General features: G+C 28.7%; 2 protein-coding genes across 2 annotated transcripts; both read right to left on the bottom strand.

Annotated features, from left to right (window-relative positions):
* Window positions 1–295: 295 nt before the first annotated feature.
* LOC149057071 (cyclin-dependent kinase 9-like) lies at window positions 296–4,899 on the bottom strand. Its single transcript, XM_089223589.1, has 8 exons — window positions 4,833–4,899; window positions 3,770–3,979; window positions 3,282–3,366; window positions 2,676–2,766; window positions 2,441–2,607; window positions 2,230–2,348; window positions 767–1,037; window positions 296–698 (listed from the first exon to the last, which is right to left on the bottom strand). The coding sequence occupies exons 2-8, from the start codon at window positions 3,925–3,927 to the stop codon at window positions 381–383; spliced, it is 1,209 nt and encodes a 402-aa protein (XP_089079715.1). The 5' UTR covers window positions 3,928–3,979; window positions 4,833–4,899; the 3' UTR covers window positions 296–380.
* A 9,465-nt stretch (window positions 4,900–14,364) lies between these two features.
* LOC149057070 (cyclin-dependent kinase 9-like) lies at window positions 14,365–19,159 on the bottom strand. Its single transcript, XM_089223498.1, has 8 exons — window positions 18,862–19,159; window positions 17,798–18,007; window positions 17,273–17,357; window positions 16,747–16,837; window positions 16,512–16,678; window positions 16,301–16,419; window positions 14,836–15,106; window positions 14,365–14,767 (listed from the first exon to the last, which is right to left on the bottom strand). The coding sequence occupies exons 2-8, from the start codon at window positions 17,953–17,955 to the stop codon at window positions 14,450–14,452; spliced, it is 1,209 nt and encodes a 402-aa protein (XP_089079624.1). The 5' UTR covers window positions 17,956–18,007; window positions 18,862–19,159; the 3' UTR covers window positions 14,365–14,449.

Raw genomic sequence — 19,159 nt, 5'->3', positions numbered from 1 at the left:
ATACAGCATTTATTACAAACTGATCATATAACCATATGACATGTAATATTGCACTATATGAAATACAGTTATGTAAGTTTTTGATGCACGGATGCGAAATGTTCCTATAGTATAAACCTAAAATTCGTTTTTATAATAACTGTACAAATAATTTTGTACACTATCGTTTTAAAACGAAAAAAGAAAATCTAATTTAGAGTTAAAAATAATTTTATTTAGAAATTTTAAGAATATTCATGATACATAGTAATTTGTTAATTATGTAAATATTTAATAAACTTGTTTTAGTGTGAACAATTATGATTGGTTAACTGAATAATCCATACAAATAATATAAATGATAAAAGTATTATAGTTATGAGTGACCGCATAACCCATATTCACTTGCGAGTGAAATCACCTTCATTAAAACTTGAAGTAGCAGATGCAGACGTCCCTTGAATTGGAACAGTCGATTCTGGTCGCATTGCAGAAGATTGGTGATTATTGAATCTGCGTGGAGCAAAATATTCAAAATTACTTTGTGTTTGTTGAGACAACATGTTAGATAGATCACATGGCATAGGATCTGTCCAGAAGAAGTTGTGGTTTAAAGCTGAATCGGCATCAAATCTTTTAGCTGGATCTAATACCAAGAGTTTATCCAATAGATCACAACCCAATGGATCACGAACATAGGGCATTAATCGTTCCTTCACCTACAAATCAAATAGTTAGTTAAGCATTAAAAACAAAACCTAATTGGTAGGTAAATTTGAATAATAACCTTTCGATCTTGTCTTTTCAATAATTCAATTCGATTGTACAGTTCTAAAGATTTAACTTTAGGCCAGACTTCTGGTGTTATTGAACCACATAGTTTTGATATCAAAATTAACTGTTGTTGCTCAGAATTACCCTGCATAATTGGACAACGAGTCCACATTTCAGCCATAATACATCCAGCTCCCCATAAGTCTACAGGCGGACCATAGTTACGATCGCCAAGCAGCAACTCGGGAGGTCGATACCATAATGTAACAACTCGATTAGTATATCTAAAATATTTATATAATTATTATGTGGTATTAACATTAAATGTTATAGATTAAATGGTTTATATTTTTAAAATATTTTATTACCATTATGCATTAATTATTAAACTGAAAAAAAAACTTATTTTAGTAGATCGTGTAAAATGTTATGTTAATTTGTTTTAAGTACCGGTATTTATATAATTTAATTGAATAATAGAATTATTTTATTTAATATCTATATAGGTTCAGCATTACTCTTACATTACCATTGTTGTATGTGGCATAATAAGTATGTGAGTTCACTTGATTATATCAAAATCTGATTACCTAACAGCAAATGATAATAGCTAATTTATAATATTTTAAAAACAAATAAAACTACATAAAATTAAACATAGCATGATCATTTCAAAATAATATATATATATGAATTTTAATTAATTAATTTTTTTTTTACTCAGTTATACCAAAATGTTATTATTTTAGCAACTTATGGTATAATATGCAAATGAAGCAATTTAAAAAATAATAATAATGAATCTATAGAATTCATTGAATATGCTGGAAAAAGGCTATATCTTTCAATATGCTCTATACCGAAAAAAAATTATTATATATATCAATGAACGTAGACTACCACTTCTGACTACCATATAAAGAAATTACAGCAATGTATATAAAAATATCTACATTTTATAAAAAGTAGAAAATAAAGATTTTCAGTGAATAAAAAATGAAAAATGTATAAACAAGTTATGAACAAAATACGTATGCACTCTATCTAAAACTGTAATTAATTAAACCTATCTACAAATTTTCTCATCTCTTATGAAGAAATTAAAAATTTTACCACTTTTATTTAAGGCTGCCATGTACTCTCAAATAAGTTTTCATTCATAATACACATTTTCTTTACCTTTAATTGATAGTCTTGCTTTAATGGTTGATATGAACTAGGAAATATAAAGATAAAAAATAGTATGAAATACCAATGTGAGCATTTTATCTATTGTAGAACACGAATTATTAGTAGACAACTAGACCATATACTTTATAGTTGGGTGATACATAAAGCGATGATAGACCAAGATTTCGGGGGAACGACGATAAAAATATATTTAGCATGGTAAATAGAAATGTTAAACAAATTATTTCATACATTTTAAATTTTTTTTTTTTTTTTGTTGTGTTAATTAAATAAACATGATATTACTTATTTGGTTGTCCAATTTTCTGAGTACTGAAAGCTCTGGCCAGACCAAAATCAGCTAATTTTACTTTCCCAGTTTTTGTGATCAATATATTTGCTGTTTTGATGTCGCGATGTAATATCTGATACATAAAACATAACATAAGTTTCGATTTTCACAAATGTACACAGTTCTAAAAATATCATTATTTTTATTAGGTATAATATTATATACTTTGTTGCTGTGTATGTAGAAGAGACCATTGAACATTTGTTGGACTACTTGCTTAATCTCTCCAAGACTGAACTTCACCTTAGTATTTGACAGCAAGCCAGCCAAATCATGTTCACAGAATTCAAACACCAAATAAAATGTTGAACGATAATTATTATCCCGAGTGGCTATACAACATTAAATGTGATATTAATATAACAGAAAAATAAAATGTTGATGTTTAAATTATAATTACCTTTAGTTTGACAGATTTCCAAAAGGCTTACTATATTATCGTGTTTTAATTTTTGTAATATTCGAATTTCTCTTAGAGCAGTAATCGGAAACTAAGATTGATAAAAAAAAATGTTATATAAAAATTAATAGTAATATAAACAATTATATTCAATGGGTATATTTATTATATATTTTTAAACATTGTCTACCTAACCTACCATGCTAGAAGCATTGATGTGTTTTTGGACTAGATATATTTTTTTTCTTATTAATTTTATTGTGTAACAAAAGTATATTAGCATATAGAAACACAATTCTTTAAAAAAATAAAATGTGTATTAATAATCAGTCTTCACAATTCATTAAGCTTCTAAAAAAATATGACATGCTATTACATGCGCACATTACACAAAAACATGATTCCTCAATTTTCCTTCTAAAAAAAAAATATCTATTAGCACTCTACATTTAAATTTTAGAGTGATTACCGTAGACACAATTAGCGTTTGATATTGAAAAGTGCTTAAGCCCTACATTATTAATATTGAATAAGCTTTAAATTATAAAATTATAAAATATATAATAAAGCTTTTAATTATAAAATTATAAAATTGTATTAACTTACTCCTTCTTTTTCATTTTCCATTAGAATTTTTTTCATAGCCACTATCAATTTAGGATCTTTCTTGTCTCTTGCTTTGAACACTTCACTAAAAAATAATAATAATAATAAAATACTTGTTTATAAATTATAATTAATCAGATAAATAATAGTTAACGAATAAAAATACTTAAAATATCAGGGTTTTGAAAATATGATATATGTGTACTATATTAGGTACCTAAAATGTCTATTTTCAATAATATTGTTTTGCAATAGTTTATGTTTGTAAGTAACCAATGTGACTAAGACACTATATATGCGCAACTATGATTGTTGGACTGCAAAATTTGTTTTGGTTTGTATAAAATATTATAGTGCATTGTTTTGAATTTTGGGACGTAAAAGTATTTGTTTTAGAGCGATACATTCTTAACTTTTATTAGCTTTGCTATCTTCCTATCATATTGTAGATTTAATAACATCAATAACATAATATTATTATTAAATACCCAAATGTGCCTTGACCAATCTTTGTCAGTTTTTCAAACTTGTTGGCATCTTCACAAAACGAGAAATTAAACTCCTCCAAGTATTTCTCCCTCTCACGGGCCAAGTCCATCTGCAGCTGGTCGGGCGTTGTTGTTTTCGCCGGTGTAAAATTCGTCATAGTAGTCGTCTTGAAGTCTTCTGGTGAAACGTATGGGCCAAAAGAATATAACCTAGTTATTAAAATAATCCATTAGCAATACTTTGATAGCCAGAGGGAACATACATATAAAATATGAGAGTCTGAATAATTTAGATTGACTGACCGCTAGTTGCTTGATAATTTGTCACTGTGATTGTCACCCGATTTCACGGTTATAAAGCGGTAACAACGTTACCCTAGTATATTGTATACACCACAAAGTAGAACCAAATGCTACCAATTAACAATGTCTATTTAATTATATCTAAATAACACTTTTAATGGTTTAATCATTTCATCACATAACAAATTATCATTTATTAACAAACAAATAGGAATTTAGTCAGAATTATGAGTTATATTAATATGGCTACTGTAGATTATGTTCAAAATGTATTTGTCTGAGTGTAAAAACGGGTCACTATATTACTGCTGCAGTTTGTTTGAAAAACTTATTATTTTTATGAGACATTTATGAAAAAGAATTCCACAGACCAGAGAGAAGCCGATGCTATGAAATACGTATTTTAAGACGGAAATTACTATGAGAAAGTCACTCGGCTACGACGCCAATGTCACATGACTCCTGGCGTTGATTTGTGGAAAGCACAACGCCTGTCCGGATGAGGTAGGTCTTTGTAGAAAATGCTCGTTTCGAAACCAGATTAATGTTTCCCTAAATCCGGACATATTTTGTGCGTGATATTAGCATTACAATTGACCCGGACAGAAGAACACTACGAATGATTATGATTGTCAAAGAATTAGTAAGTACCTACTAGCGATAGAATTGTAAATACTTTTTTTTAGGTAGTATGAGGATAGAATTATTTTTAAATATTGATTAACTAATGGATTTGAGAAATTAAACATTAAAACCTTACCTTGATATTTGATGATTTCAATGGATGTTCACGTTTTTAATGTGGGTCGGCCTTACAGTCGAGCAATGTTCAATGGCGGAATTCTACTGCGTCATTCCCATCACAATCAAGAGGATACAACAATTGAAGCGATCAGTGGAACAAACAGGTAAGCCAAATTGTTTCATAAATTTATTTTTCCAAGATTCCGGATTCATGGAAAAAATACCTTTATATTGGTATACCTACCACCACAGAACAATATAGAATAGACACTCGATCAGCTGATCGGGTTACTGTATCCCTAAGTTTGAAGTATTGGAAATTGTACCGTATCCGTAATCTGATAGAATGTTAGCAACGTGTATCCCTCTTAGTTACGGAATTATAAAAACGGAAACAACCAAACAACGCAATGGGCATTACATAACACTATATCAGTTCTGTCTCTTTTTGTGTGATAATCCACCATTTTAATGCATCAGTATTGCGGTTCTGTATGGCATCTTCTAAGTACCTCTGTACCTCTATAATAGCTCTAGAGGTGTTGGTTCCTGTAGGTTGAACTTGGGCCACTTTTGAATCAATCGAACTCCAAATTGAAAAACCTTTTTCATTTTCTGTTGATATAGCGGTAGATGTAGGTTGCACTGTCCTGTTATCTGATATTATTGATGCAGTTTTTTCTATAATGTCACTTTTAATTGTTTGCAAGAGATTTCCAGTGAACGAGATATTTTTAAAACGTGGATCGGCAAAAGTCTTACTACTAATAATGCAACCCTAACGATCTCTAACCTGCATTCCAGATAATAATTTGTCTACAACTTTGTTTACTCTTGGATGGTAATTTTCTTTTTGGAGTTTGTTGCATGCATTTTTAAGCCCTTCTGATAATATTATTACTAAAGAAGCTGTCATGTATTTATCTCCACTTACAGCTCTTGTAGCCTCTTCAAAAGGTCGTAACACTATGCAAAGTTCTCATTACTTTCCATTCTTCGACACTTAGTCCTTCAGAAAGATTATCTAACAAACCTAGAGTTCCACGAATAGAGCTTTCAAGTTCAACCATACGCTCAAGGGTTGAATTCCAGCGGGTACTGACATCCTGAAGAAGCTTTTTCGGTTCTTTTGCACCATTACCGGTACCTAATTATTAAGTTTTTTATTTGCAGATGTACTTTTTCTGAAATGGATCACAATCGTTTTAATTTTTTCTATAAGGTTAAATTCAATTTTTAAAGCCCCTTGAACAATAAAATTTAACGTGTGAGCAAAGCATCCAAAATGTTTTAACTCAAGTTTGGATAAAGCACTTTTTTTATTGTTTGCGTTATCTGATACTGCAAAACAAATTTTTTTCTTCTAAATCCCATTCTTCTAATGTCATTTTTATTTTTATGCTTAAATTTAAACCTGTGTGGCTTTCAGAAAATTCACGGCAACCATTCAAAACAGATTTCAGACTGAAATTTTTGTCAATAAAATGAAATGTAATAGCGATATAACCCATATTACTCCTGGATCTCCAGCAATCAGTCGTAATGTAAACACATTCAGCTTCAGCTTGTATCATTTCCTTCGTTTAATTTAAACATTTTTGATACAATTCTGGTATATGTACTTTAGACAATGTATGTCGATTCGGAATCTTATATGAAGGATTTAACAGAATAACGAAATGTCTGAAGCCTTTGTCATCAACTATCTTAAAAGGTTGAAAATCGTTTGTTATAATTTTTATAAGGGCATCATCAATTTTCTTTTGTGTGTCAAATGTCATTTTTCTAGGTACATATTCTAAAATGTTAGTTTGTTTTCTTTTACGGATATTAACTATTGGACTTTGAATGGACGTTGATGGAGTTGGAATTTCATGAGATGTTGATGCAGTTGGATTTTGAACGAGTGTGGTTGGAGTTGTGTTTGGTATATTTAAAGAAGATGTGGGAAACTGATCACTAGAAGTTTGACCTGGATCGTCAACGATTTCTTCGTTCGACTACAGAAAAAAAAACTTTTATTTAATAATTTAGTGAGTTTACCTTACTATACTTTACTTACTATTCTTTATTTAAAAATTGTAAAATAAACGTACCTGTTTTGCTGTATTTATTTGTATCCGACAACTAATAGAATAATGCGTTTTTAAATTAGTTATACTAGTCTTAAAAGAATATTTTTTTTTACAAATATTGCATTTTGCAAATGTTGTGTTTTCTATCACTGTGAAATGAGACCAAATATCACTTGTCTTACGATTCATGTTGAAATAATTAACCACTTTACACACACATTATTAAACAGAAGAACTAGACAGTAAACATATGTGCCAGCGTTTACCACAGACAATGCAATATTCTACGATGATGTACTGGGGTAGAATGTGCTCATTTTATTACATGAATTGTGTTTTAAGCATAAGAGTTTGTATTTGAGTGAACATGTTAATTCTTGTCTAATAATTGCGTGGTATTGTTTGCATTTTGTACTATGTTTAATATACGTATGGAAATAAAACATATAATACATAATTTTATCATAATAATTTTTTTTCATTCAATATTTCAATACATCATTTTATCATTATTATTTTTTTTTCTTCATATAATACATCTTTTTATTCTCTATATTATATTATATTATTTGACTAGTTTTAATGCATATAATCTTTACCTAGGGTTTAACTAGTTGTAACTCACACATAATATTTAAAATAAACTTAATATTTTGTTTTAATGACGCTGTATACAATTATTTAAGTACAGCTATGCATATAAATTGTATTAGTAGGATGTATTTCTAATGAAATATTTGTGTTAAATCTTAATTTAGTAAAATTTAAAGTTACGCTGCAATCACCATTAGTATGTGTGATCCAGGTGAATAGATGATAGTTAAATTAAATAAACTTTATTTTTTTAACTTAGTCAAGTTAATAATTGTCTCCATATTATCTTTAAATTTGCTGAGTTAAAAGTATTTTTAATAATCATTATCTTATAAAGTTATAACTTAGGTATCTAACTCAGTTTAATTTTACTCATTAACTTGTTATTTTTGAAGACAAGATACTCAACACCATCAAAACCCAGGTAAAATCCTTTGCTGCTCGCCTACAAGGCCTAGAGCAGATAATAGCAATAGTAAATTTAAAATTTAAATTTATTCATCTTATAGCTTATTTGGTATTACTGTTTGTAACGGCTATAGCATTAGATATTAGCTGGCAGCTGCTAATAAAATAGGAAATTGAAAATATGCGATACTATCATATCATCAGCTGTTTTTTAGCAATAGCAATAGCTGCTAGTTGTCACTGCTATTTTACATTAGACAACCAATTTTTTTCAAAAATGACAAAGGTATAATCTACAAATCATGCCCGATCTATTGATACTACAAACAGACAAATCCGTTCATTCATTAGGTCTGTAGCCCTGACTAAAGAAAACGGGCAAATTTACACACATTCAATGGTCAAACTCTGGCTCGTGTAATGTACTATACTACAGTAGTGACGGCTTCGCTTTTTTTTTTTACTTAGCTTCGCGCCACTACCGTCGCGCTGGATAAACCTCGAGTAGTACCTACCACAAGGCACAAATCATGGTTAATATACGTGGGTTTGCTTTATTATGTTTTGCCGGATAAATACACCGTCGGATCCCAAACGGCTCCTGTCCAAAAAGGTATAATGAACAGGTCGGTTCCGAAACGGCTCCCGTCCAAAAAAAAATATTCAAATAGGTATAAATGTATAATTGTAAACTCTACAATAATTATTAGATATATGCACGCCTGTCTTCCAAAACAGCATACACAATACCGTTGATGTTATTACGCTCCTTGTATTTCTGTTGTTGTACAGTATATACACACATATACTAATCAATATACAATCTGAAATTCAAATTAAAGCTCGAAGTTATTTTAATACACCAAGATCGAAAAAAAGCAAGAGTTCGCCGAAAAAATCATTTGCGAATTTTCATCTAATAAAATATCACGCATAGACTATATAAAAAAATTGTGCTTAACAAATTTACCCGATATAATATGATTTTTTTAAATATTTTTATTTATACATTTTTTACATTTTTTAAATATTTTTTTAACGTTAAAAATTAAAAATTAAATATTATACTATACGCTTTTTTTTATATAATTTTAATAATTTACATAGTGTACACCAAGACATTTTTAACCACACCTCTTTTGAGACAGTCCTAAGTCTGTATAAAGTGGGAAGGAATTTGTGGTGTATAAAAAACCGGAGCCGTTTAGGAATTTACTTGTTCGTTAGACCTTTTTGGATGGGAGCCGTTTGGGAATTGACCTTTTTGTAAAACGGGAGCCGATTAGAGAAACAGGAGCCGAATGGGCTACGAACAAATACACAGCACAAACGATGAAAAGCAATTAGCAAATAATTAATAAAGAACAATCAATAATAATTATTAATTAAAGAACTACGTGATTTATAATAAATAGCGATTAGCAATTATTATTTTATTCTTAAGAGGACGTTTCACCCGCATGTGTTGTCTCCGTCTTACAAGTGCGTAACATTGCAAAAACTGTTTCGCGCGGGAAAGGACCGAGAAAGATATAGGTATAACTAAGAAACGAAATTTTCACCGCATAAAGAGGAGAATTTTGTCTGTGCAATAGGGTTTTTATTTTTTCGATATCAGAACTACAAAAAAAGTTATTCATGCTTAAAAAACACAAAATTAATGTATTATAAAACAATAAGAATTTTTTTTTGTATAAGTGATATCGAAAAAATAAAAACTATATTGCACAGAAAAATTCTCCTTTTTACGTGGTGAAAATTTCGTTTCTTAGTTATAACTGTATCTTGCTCGGTTCATTCCCGCGCGAAACAGTTTTTGCAATGTTACGCACTTGTAAGACGGAGACAACACATGCGGGTGAAACGTCCTCTTAATTATAATATAAGTACCTATTGATTAATTATAATATCATAACAATGTATTCGTGTTATGTGTATACAAATATTTTAACAAAATATGTCATTGATGTACATTATTTATATGTTATATGTATATTCAGCTGCATCCGAGTTGGGTCTCAAATTTAAAATTGCTACACTAGTTGGGTCACGAATTATTTTAGGTACTACACTAGTTGGGTCCCAGATTTTTGTAGGTACTATACTAGTTGGGTCTCGGATTTTTATAGGTACCTACTACACTAGTTCGGTCCTGAATTATTTTAGCTACAACATTAGTTCTTGAATATTTTTTGGTAAGTACTACACTATAATTAACATTTTCCTTTCCATTTTAACAGACTTAGGACTGTCTATAATCTATTTAGAGCACAGGTATAGTTTAGTATGTTTTTTACAGTTTTTTTTTTTTTTTTTTTTTTGTTGCTTTTCCATTATAATATAAGTTATTAATATTTTATAAAAAATCAACTTCACAAAATCACTTTTGTGTTGCTAAAAATATTAAAAATGTTAAAAACCAAGTATGACAATACATATTATATAATATAAATATACCTATATAAGTGTAAGTGAAAAAATATTAAAAATGTTAAAATAATTATATAATATAAATACAAATAAAATAATATTTTTTGAAAAATCACATGTGTGTTTTTAAGAATGTATACGATATTAATTTTACAAAATCAAATCGATTGATTATTCCTGTAATTTTTTTATTATATATTTTAATATTTAAAAAAAAAAACTGTAAAAAAATTTTTTAACCATACCTGTGGTTAAATTGATCATAGACAGTCTGCCAAAATGAGAATGAAAATTTTAGTATAGTGTAGTACTTACCATAAAATATTCAGGAACTAGTCGAGTACCTAAAAAAATTTGGGACCCATCTAGTATTGTACCTATAAAAATCCGGGACCCAACTAGTATAGTAACTTTAAAAATCTGGGACCCAACTAGTATAATACCTGCGAGTAACCCCTAGTACTCGGAACCCAACTCGGATGAGCCGATAAATTCTATTACACAGGTATATGGACATTTACTTGCCGTCTTGGGTGTTATTGAAAATACTTTTAACATACTTTCCCCAAAATTATTCTTAATTACTGTTTAGAATACTTATTAAAAGTATTACATTCCTATAAAAGTAATTTAAGAACCCAAAATATTCTAAAAATTTTGTAAAATCTATATATACTAATATACTACTATATATTGTATATATTGAGAATTATTTATTTTTATAGTATTACTACAATACGATAATTGGCAATAACTACAAGCGTAAGTACAATTTGAGTAAATAGTCTATAATATTTTCTTACATAGCTGAGATCGATATTATTTTGCATCTCTTAATTTTTTGGGAAAGAAAAAGTTGACACTTTTTCTTCGTTGAATTTATATACAGTTTGACATCCAACCACACAACATATACGAGGCATTATTTGATTGTTGCACTCGTTACAGAATACAGTACTACAGTTTATGGTGAGTAACAAAACATCGGGGAGTTAAATAAAAAAAAGGTTGCGTATAAAATAGTATAAATGTGCTTACATAAATCTAAATTATAAGTTTACTATTTAAAATCAATGATATTATAAGTCCTATCTACTACTAGAGCGTTATAGATGTTGTGAAAATATGTATTGATGAATACTAACCTAACCTAATCATAACACTTTCGGACCGCATACGTATAGATTTATCTAACCTGTATATCTTAAACCGTACCACTCACCTTTATACTACCTAGATAAGGTACTCTTATATTATTTAAATTGTTATCAGTGAAGCTCGCATGGAGAAGGCCGCCATTTTGTTGCTTGTCATAACATTGATTGGCATACACAAAATGCATAAAGAATAAATGAAATTGTACATTTTTTTAAAGGTGAAATATAATAATAACTAGCTGATCCTCGTGCACTTTATTGTACGTTAAAATACGAAATGATATTATATCTATATGATTAAAAATTTGTGTTTAATTCGTCGATTGTTTAAATGACTATACAACTGAAAATTGTTATATTTTTTTTTATATAAAGTATAACTAAATAATAAAAACTATTGGTACCACTAAAATCTGTTAGCGTCTAATATCTACAAACGTGTATAAATATAGTTGCACGATAATAACACGCTGGACAACTAACAGTCCTAAAATAGTTGATGGCCGTACAAATAAATATTTATGTTTAATTTTGAATTGGACCATTTAATGAACTTATCATTGTAAATTACGTGTAACGATAGATACATAATATTTGAACTTTGTATCATTAAAAATGTTTATATCAATAACTTAAGTATATTAGCTGACTTATAAGTAGAGGTCGGATTTTTATGATTTTACATATTTGTTTCTAGTCTATGCAATTAAATGGGTGTGAGAAATTTTTACGATTCATGAAACACAGAATTCATAGGAAAAAATTTATTTTGCATAAAAAAGCTTATTTTATGGGTTAAAGAATATTTAACACGTTAGAGAATATTTGAGAATATTTTTGTAATATCGGCATATCATGAATATATTTCAAGTATCGAGTATCTTGTATCGCGACACTTCAAAGCAAAGTATCTCATATCTAGTATCTCGATACTGCTTTTTGTGTATCTTGCCCAACCCTGTGTACAAAGTAATCGGCGGCGATGAAATTATGATGTCACGCATATTTTCAAATAATTACACAGGCTAAATAATAGTTGTAAATATATTTTAACGGTAAATCTGTTTTTATTTCACTTAACCCTATATTCATTTTTAAGATATACTTATTTTTTTAGTGTTAAGGTCCTTTAATACCCAGCGTAGCCGTAGTGATCATAATATTTCATCGCATTTATTGCTTTGTAAATGTGAAACAATTTTTTAAAATTGGTATCTAATCTAATAACGAATTGATAATTTCTTATTCATCCATACTGAATTTTAAAATCAATAGCAACCCTATAATAAACCAAATTATATTTAAATTTATTATTATTATATCTATTATTTATATAAAAAGTCTGAAGTCAAATATAATTCGTGGATACTTGAGACTATTAAAGTACATTATTATGTTGTATACGGTATAGGCTAATATTAAAATGTATTAAAATGATATGTAGGAACAAATAAATATTCAAGACCCAGGAAAATGTTTTAATTAACGGAAGTCGTTAATGAAAAAAAACATCAACACTGACTTTGTTGGTACACCGCATCAAACTCCGTGGTAAGAAAGTTATGTTTAGTAAACTAAAAAGAATAACAAATTACACATTTTTTTCTTAATTGTTTTTGTTTTTTCTTACGCTTTTAAAAAGTATTGAGAATTTTTAGATTCTGAGCGGAGCGATGAATGTATTGATTTCACCATGATGTGTGTTTTTATTATTATTTTTTTTTTGTGTCTGTCATCACGTTTTGGGGCAGTAAAAGTGCTTTGATTTTTGACTTCAGTACCTTGTTCGATCAGAAAGTGTATCTAGTTGGTATTATGGGGAGTTAAAAGTAAAAAAATTCTTAATACTTTTCTAAATAATCGAGAAAAACAAACTAAAAATTAAGGGAAAACGGGAAATTTTAGGCACAATAAGTTTTCGACAAAATCGATTTTGGTTTTTGATGTAACTTTAACACAAATGACTATAGATAAATGAAATTTTCACCGAATGTTTATATAAATTTATTCTATCCACCATGTAATTTTCAAACATTTTTGACTTAAGTTGAACTATTCACAGGTATTTGCAATTTTCAATCATTATTAGTTTTTTTGTAATTAATATCGATAAAAATTTATTTGTTAGGCAGAAAAGCTTGACACCTAACCTAACCTCTTGAAGTACCAAATAGATTCAATTCCCTACCAAAAAAGAGGTTGTTAAAGAATCGTTGACATTTAAACTATGCCAAAATGTAATGAGAAAAAAATTCTGCTTTGCATCTAAAAAAAATTGGGAAATGTTTAAATTATCAGTGAATAGTAGCATCATTGAATTAATGAAAGTATGTCATTAATGTATTAAAGAAATTAAAATAGAAGAAGTTGGGAACTCTGAGGGATGTGTAAATATTAGACAAAGATAATTACTTCCATGTACAAAAAAGTGGTTTCTGAATAGAAAAATAAGAATGCAACCGGGATGAAAGTAATCGATTCTGGATGACGGACTGTTTAAGTTCTATTTTCAATACATCATTAATTCAAACTGTAAATAGCTTATAAAAGATTCGAATAGATTATATTTAGGTATTTAATCACCAAAAAATACAGCATTTATTACAAACTGATCATATAACCATATGACATGTAATATTGCACTATATGAAATACAGTTATGTAAGTTTTTGATGCACGGATGCGAAATGTTCCTATAGTATAAACCTAAAATTCGTTTTTATAATAACTGTACAAATAATTTTGTACACTATCGTTTTAAAACGAAAAAAGAAAATCTAATTTAGAGTTAAAAATAATTTTATTTAGAAATTTTAAGAATATTCATGATACATAGTAATTTGTTAATTATGTAAATATTTAATAAACTTGTTTTAGTGTGAACAATTATGATTGGTTAACTGAATAATCCATACAAATAATATAAATGATAAAAGTATTATAGTTATGAGTGACCGCATAACCCATATTCACTTGCGAGTGAAATCACCTTCATTAAAACTTGAAGTAGCAGATGCAGACGTCCCTTGAATTGGAACAGTCGATTCTGGTCGCATTGCAGAAGATTGGTGATTATTGAATCTGCGTGGAGCAAAATATTCAAAATTACTTTGTGTTTGTTGAGACAACATGTTAGATAGATCACATGGCATAGGATCTGTCCAGAAGAAGTTGTGGTTTAAAGCTGAATCGGCATCAAATCTTTTAGCTGGATCTAATACCAAGAGTTTATCCAATAGATCACAACCCAATGAATCACGAACATAGGGCATTAATCGTTCCTTCACCTACAAATCAAATAGTTAGTTAAGCATTAAAAACAAAACCTAATTGGTAGGTAAATTTGAATAATAACCTTTCGATCTTGTCTTTTCAATAATTCAATTCGATTGTACAGTTCTAAAGATTTAACTTTAGGCCAGACTTCTGGTGTTATTGAACCACATAGTTTTGATATCAAAATTAACTGTTGTTGCTCAGAATTACCCTGCATAATTGGACAACGAGTCCACATTTCAGCCATAATACATCCAGCTCCCCATAAGTCTACAGGCGGACCATAGTTACGATCGCCAAGCAGCAACTCGGGAGGTCGATACCATAATGTAACAACTCGATTAGTATATCTAAAATATTTATATAATTATTATGTGGTATTAACATTAAATGTTATAGATTAAATGGTTTATATTTTTAAAATATTTTATTACCATTATGCATTAATTATTAAACTGAAAAAAAACTTATTTTAGTAGATCGTGTAAAATGTTATGTTAATTTGTTTTAAGTACCGGTATTTATATAATTTAATTGAATAATAGAATTATTTTATTTAATATCTATATAGGTTCAGCATTACTCTTACATTACCATTGTTGTATGTGGCATAATAAGTATGTGAGTTCACTTGATTATATCAAAATCTGATTACCTAACAGCAAATGATAATAGCTAATTTATAATATTTTAAAAACAAATAAAACTACATAAAATTAAACATAGCATGATCATTTCAAAATAATATATATATATGAATTTTAATTAATTAATTTTTTTTTTACTCAGTTATACCAAAATGTTATTATTTTAGCAACTTATGGTATAATATGCAAATGAAGCAATTTAAAAAATAATAATAATGAATCTATAGAATTCATTGAATATGCTGGAAAAAGGCTATATCTTTCAATATGCTCTATACCGAAAAAAAATTATTATATATATCAATGAACGTAGACTACCACTTCTGACTACCATATAAAGAAATTACAGCAATGTATATAAAAATATCTACATTTTATAAAAAGTAGAAAATAAAGATTTTCAGTGAATAAAAAATGAAAAATGTATAAACAAGTTATGAACAAAATACGTATGCACTCTATCTAAAACTGTAATTAATTAAACCTATCTACAAATTTTCTCATCTCTTATGAAGAAATTAAAAATTTTACCACTTTTATTTAAGGCTGCCATGTACCTCTCAAATAAGTTTTCATTCATAATACACATTTTCTTTACCTTTAATTGATAGTCTTGCTTTAATGGTTGATATGAACTAGGAAATATAAAGATAAAAAATAGTATGAAATACCAATGTGAGCATTTTATCTATTGTAGAACACGAATTATTAGTAGACAACTAGACCATATACTTTATAGTTGGGTGATACATAAAGCGATGATAGACCAAGATTTCGGGGGAACGACGATAAAAATATATTTAGCATGGTAAATAGAAATGTTAAACAAATTATTTCATACATTTTAAATTTTTTTTTTTTTTTTTTGTTGTGTTAATTAAATAAACATGATATTACTTATTTGGTTGTCCAATTTTCTGAGTACTGAAAGCTCTGGCCAGACCAAAATCAGCTAATTTTACTTTCCCAGTTTTTGTGATCAATATATTTGCTGTTTTGATGTCGCGATGTAATATCTGATACATAAAACATAACATAAGTTTCGATTTTCACAAATGTACACAGTTCTAAAAATATCATTATTTTTATTAGGTATAATATTATATACTTTGTTGCTGTGTATGTAGAAGAGACCATTGAACATTTGTTGGACTACTTGCTTAATCTCTCCAAGACTGAACTTCACCTTAGTATTTGACAGCAAGCCAGCCAAATCATGTTCACAGAATTCAAACACCAAATAAAATGTTGAACGATAATTATTATCCCGAGTGGCTATACAACATTAAATGTGATATTAATATAACAGAAAAATAAAATGTTGATGTTTAAATTATAATTACCTTTAGTTTGACAGATTTCCAAAAGGCTTACTATATTATCGTGTTTTAATTTTTGTAATATTCGAATTTCTCTTAGAGCAGTAATCGGAAACTAAGATTGATAAAAAAAAATGTTATATAAAAATTAATAGTAATATAAACAATTATATTCAATGGGTATATTTATTATATATTTTTTATATATTTGTGTAACACTTGTATATTAGCATATAGAAACACAATTCTTTAAAAAAAAATAAATGTGTATTAATAATCAGTCTTCACAATTCATTAAGCTTCTAAAAAAATATGACGTGCTATTACATAATATGTTCCAGCGCACATTAAACAAAAACATGATTCCTCAATTATTTTCCTTGTAAAAAAATAAATATCAATTAGCACTCTACATTTAAATTTTAGAGTGATTACCGTAGACGCAATTAGCGTTTACAATATTAAAAGTAAATGTTAAGGATCTATTGATACATGGGTGCTTATCCCCTAAAGCTTTTAACTATAAAATTATAAAAATGTATTAACTTACTCCTTCTTTTTCATTTTCCATTCGAATTCTTTTCATAGCCACTATCAATTTAGGATCTTTCTTATCTCTTGCTTTGAACACTTCACTAAAAAGTAGTAATAATAATAATAATAAAATACTTATTATAAGTTATAATTAATCAGTTGAATAACAGTTAATGAATAAAACTACTTTAAAAAAAAAAAAAAAACTAAAATATCAGGGTTTTGAAAATATGATATATATGTACTATATTAGGTACCTAAAATGTCTATTTTCAAAAATATTGTTTTGCAATATTTTATGTTTGTAAGTAACCAATGTGACTAATACACTATATATGCGCAACTATGATTGCTGGACTGCAAAATTTGTTTTGGTTTGTTTAAAATATTATAGTGCATTGTTTTGAATTTTTGGGACGTAAAAGTATTTGTTTTAGAACGATACAATCTTAACTCTTATTAGCTTTTCCTAGTCTTTCCTGATCTTCCTATCATATTGTAGATTTAATAACATCAATAACATAATATTATTATTAAATACCCAAATGTGCCTTGACCAATCTTTGCCAGTTTTTCAAACTTGTTGGCATCTTCACAAAACGAGAAATTAAACTCCTCCAAGTATTTCTCCCTCTCACGGGCCAAGTCCATCTGCAGCTGGTCGGGCGTTGTTGTTTTCGCCGGTGTAAAATTCGTCATAGTAGTCGTCTTGAAGTCTTCTGGTGAAACGTATGGGCCAAAAGAATATAACCTAGTTATTAAAATAATCCATTAGCAATACTTTGATAGCCAGAGGGAACATACATATAAAATATGAGAGTCTGAATAATTTAGATTGACTGACCGCTATAGTTGCTTGATAATTTGTCACTGTGATTGTCACCTGATTTCACGGTTATAAAGCGGTAACAATGTTACCCTAGTATATTGTATACACCACAAAGTAGAACCAAATGCTACCAATTAACAATGTCTATTTAATTATATCTAAATTACACTTTTAATGGTTTAATCATTTCATCACATAACAAATTATCATTTATTAACAAACAAATAGGAATGTAGTCAGAATTATGAGTTATATTAATATGGCTACTGTAGATTATGTTCAAAATGTATTTGTCTGAGTGTAAAAACGGGTCACTATATTACTGCTGCAGTTTGTTTGAAAAACTTATTATTTTTATGAGACATTTATGAAAAAGAATTCCACAGACCAGAGAGAAGCCGATGCTATGAAATACGTATTTTAAGACGGAAATTACTATGAGAAAGTCACTCGGCTACGACGCCAATGTCACATGACTCCTGGCGTTGATTTGTGGAAAGCACAACGCCTGTCCGGATGAGGTAGGTCTTTGTAGAAAATGCTCGTTTCGAAACCAGATTAATGTTTCCCTAAATCCGGACATATTTTGTGCGTGATATTAACATTACAATTGACCCGGACAGAAGAACACTACGAACGATTATGATTGTCAAAGAATTAGTAAGTAACTACTAGCGATAGAATTGTAAATACTTTTTTTAGGTAGTATGAGGATAGAATTATTTTTAAATATTGATTAATTAATGGATTTGAGAAATTAAACATTAAACTCTTACCTTGATATTTGTTGATTTCAATGGATGTTCACGTTTTTAATGTGGGTCGGCCTTACACTCGAGCAATGTTCAATGGCGGAATTCTACTGCGTCATTCCCATCACATCAAGCGGATACAACAATTGAAGCGATCAGTGGAACAAACAGGTAAGCCAACTTGTTTCATAAATTTATTTTTCCATGATTCTACTTCCATTAATGCGTTGCAACCGAAAACTGGTGATCCTCGTGGGCCGTGCGCCATACCCCCTCTCCTACCATTTGTGGTAAACGGACATCGTAAGTTAGGTTAGAAATT

Source organism: Diuraphis noxia, unplaced genomic scaffold (assembly GCF_037042655.1).
Source record: "Diuraphis noxia isolate RWA-SAM2 unplaced genomic scaffold, SU_Dnox_SAM2 contig0003, whole genome shotgun sequence".
Taxonomy (NCBI): Eukaryota; Metazoa; Arthropoda; class Insecta; order Hemiptera; family Aphididae; genus Diuraphis; species Diuraphis noxia.
Note: the sequence above shows the minus strand (reverse complement) of the source record. Positions and strands in the feature narration are given on the sequence as shown.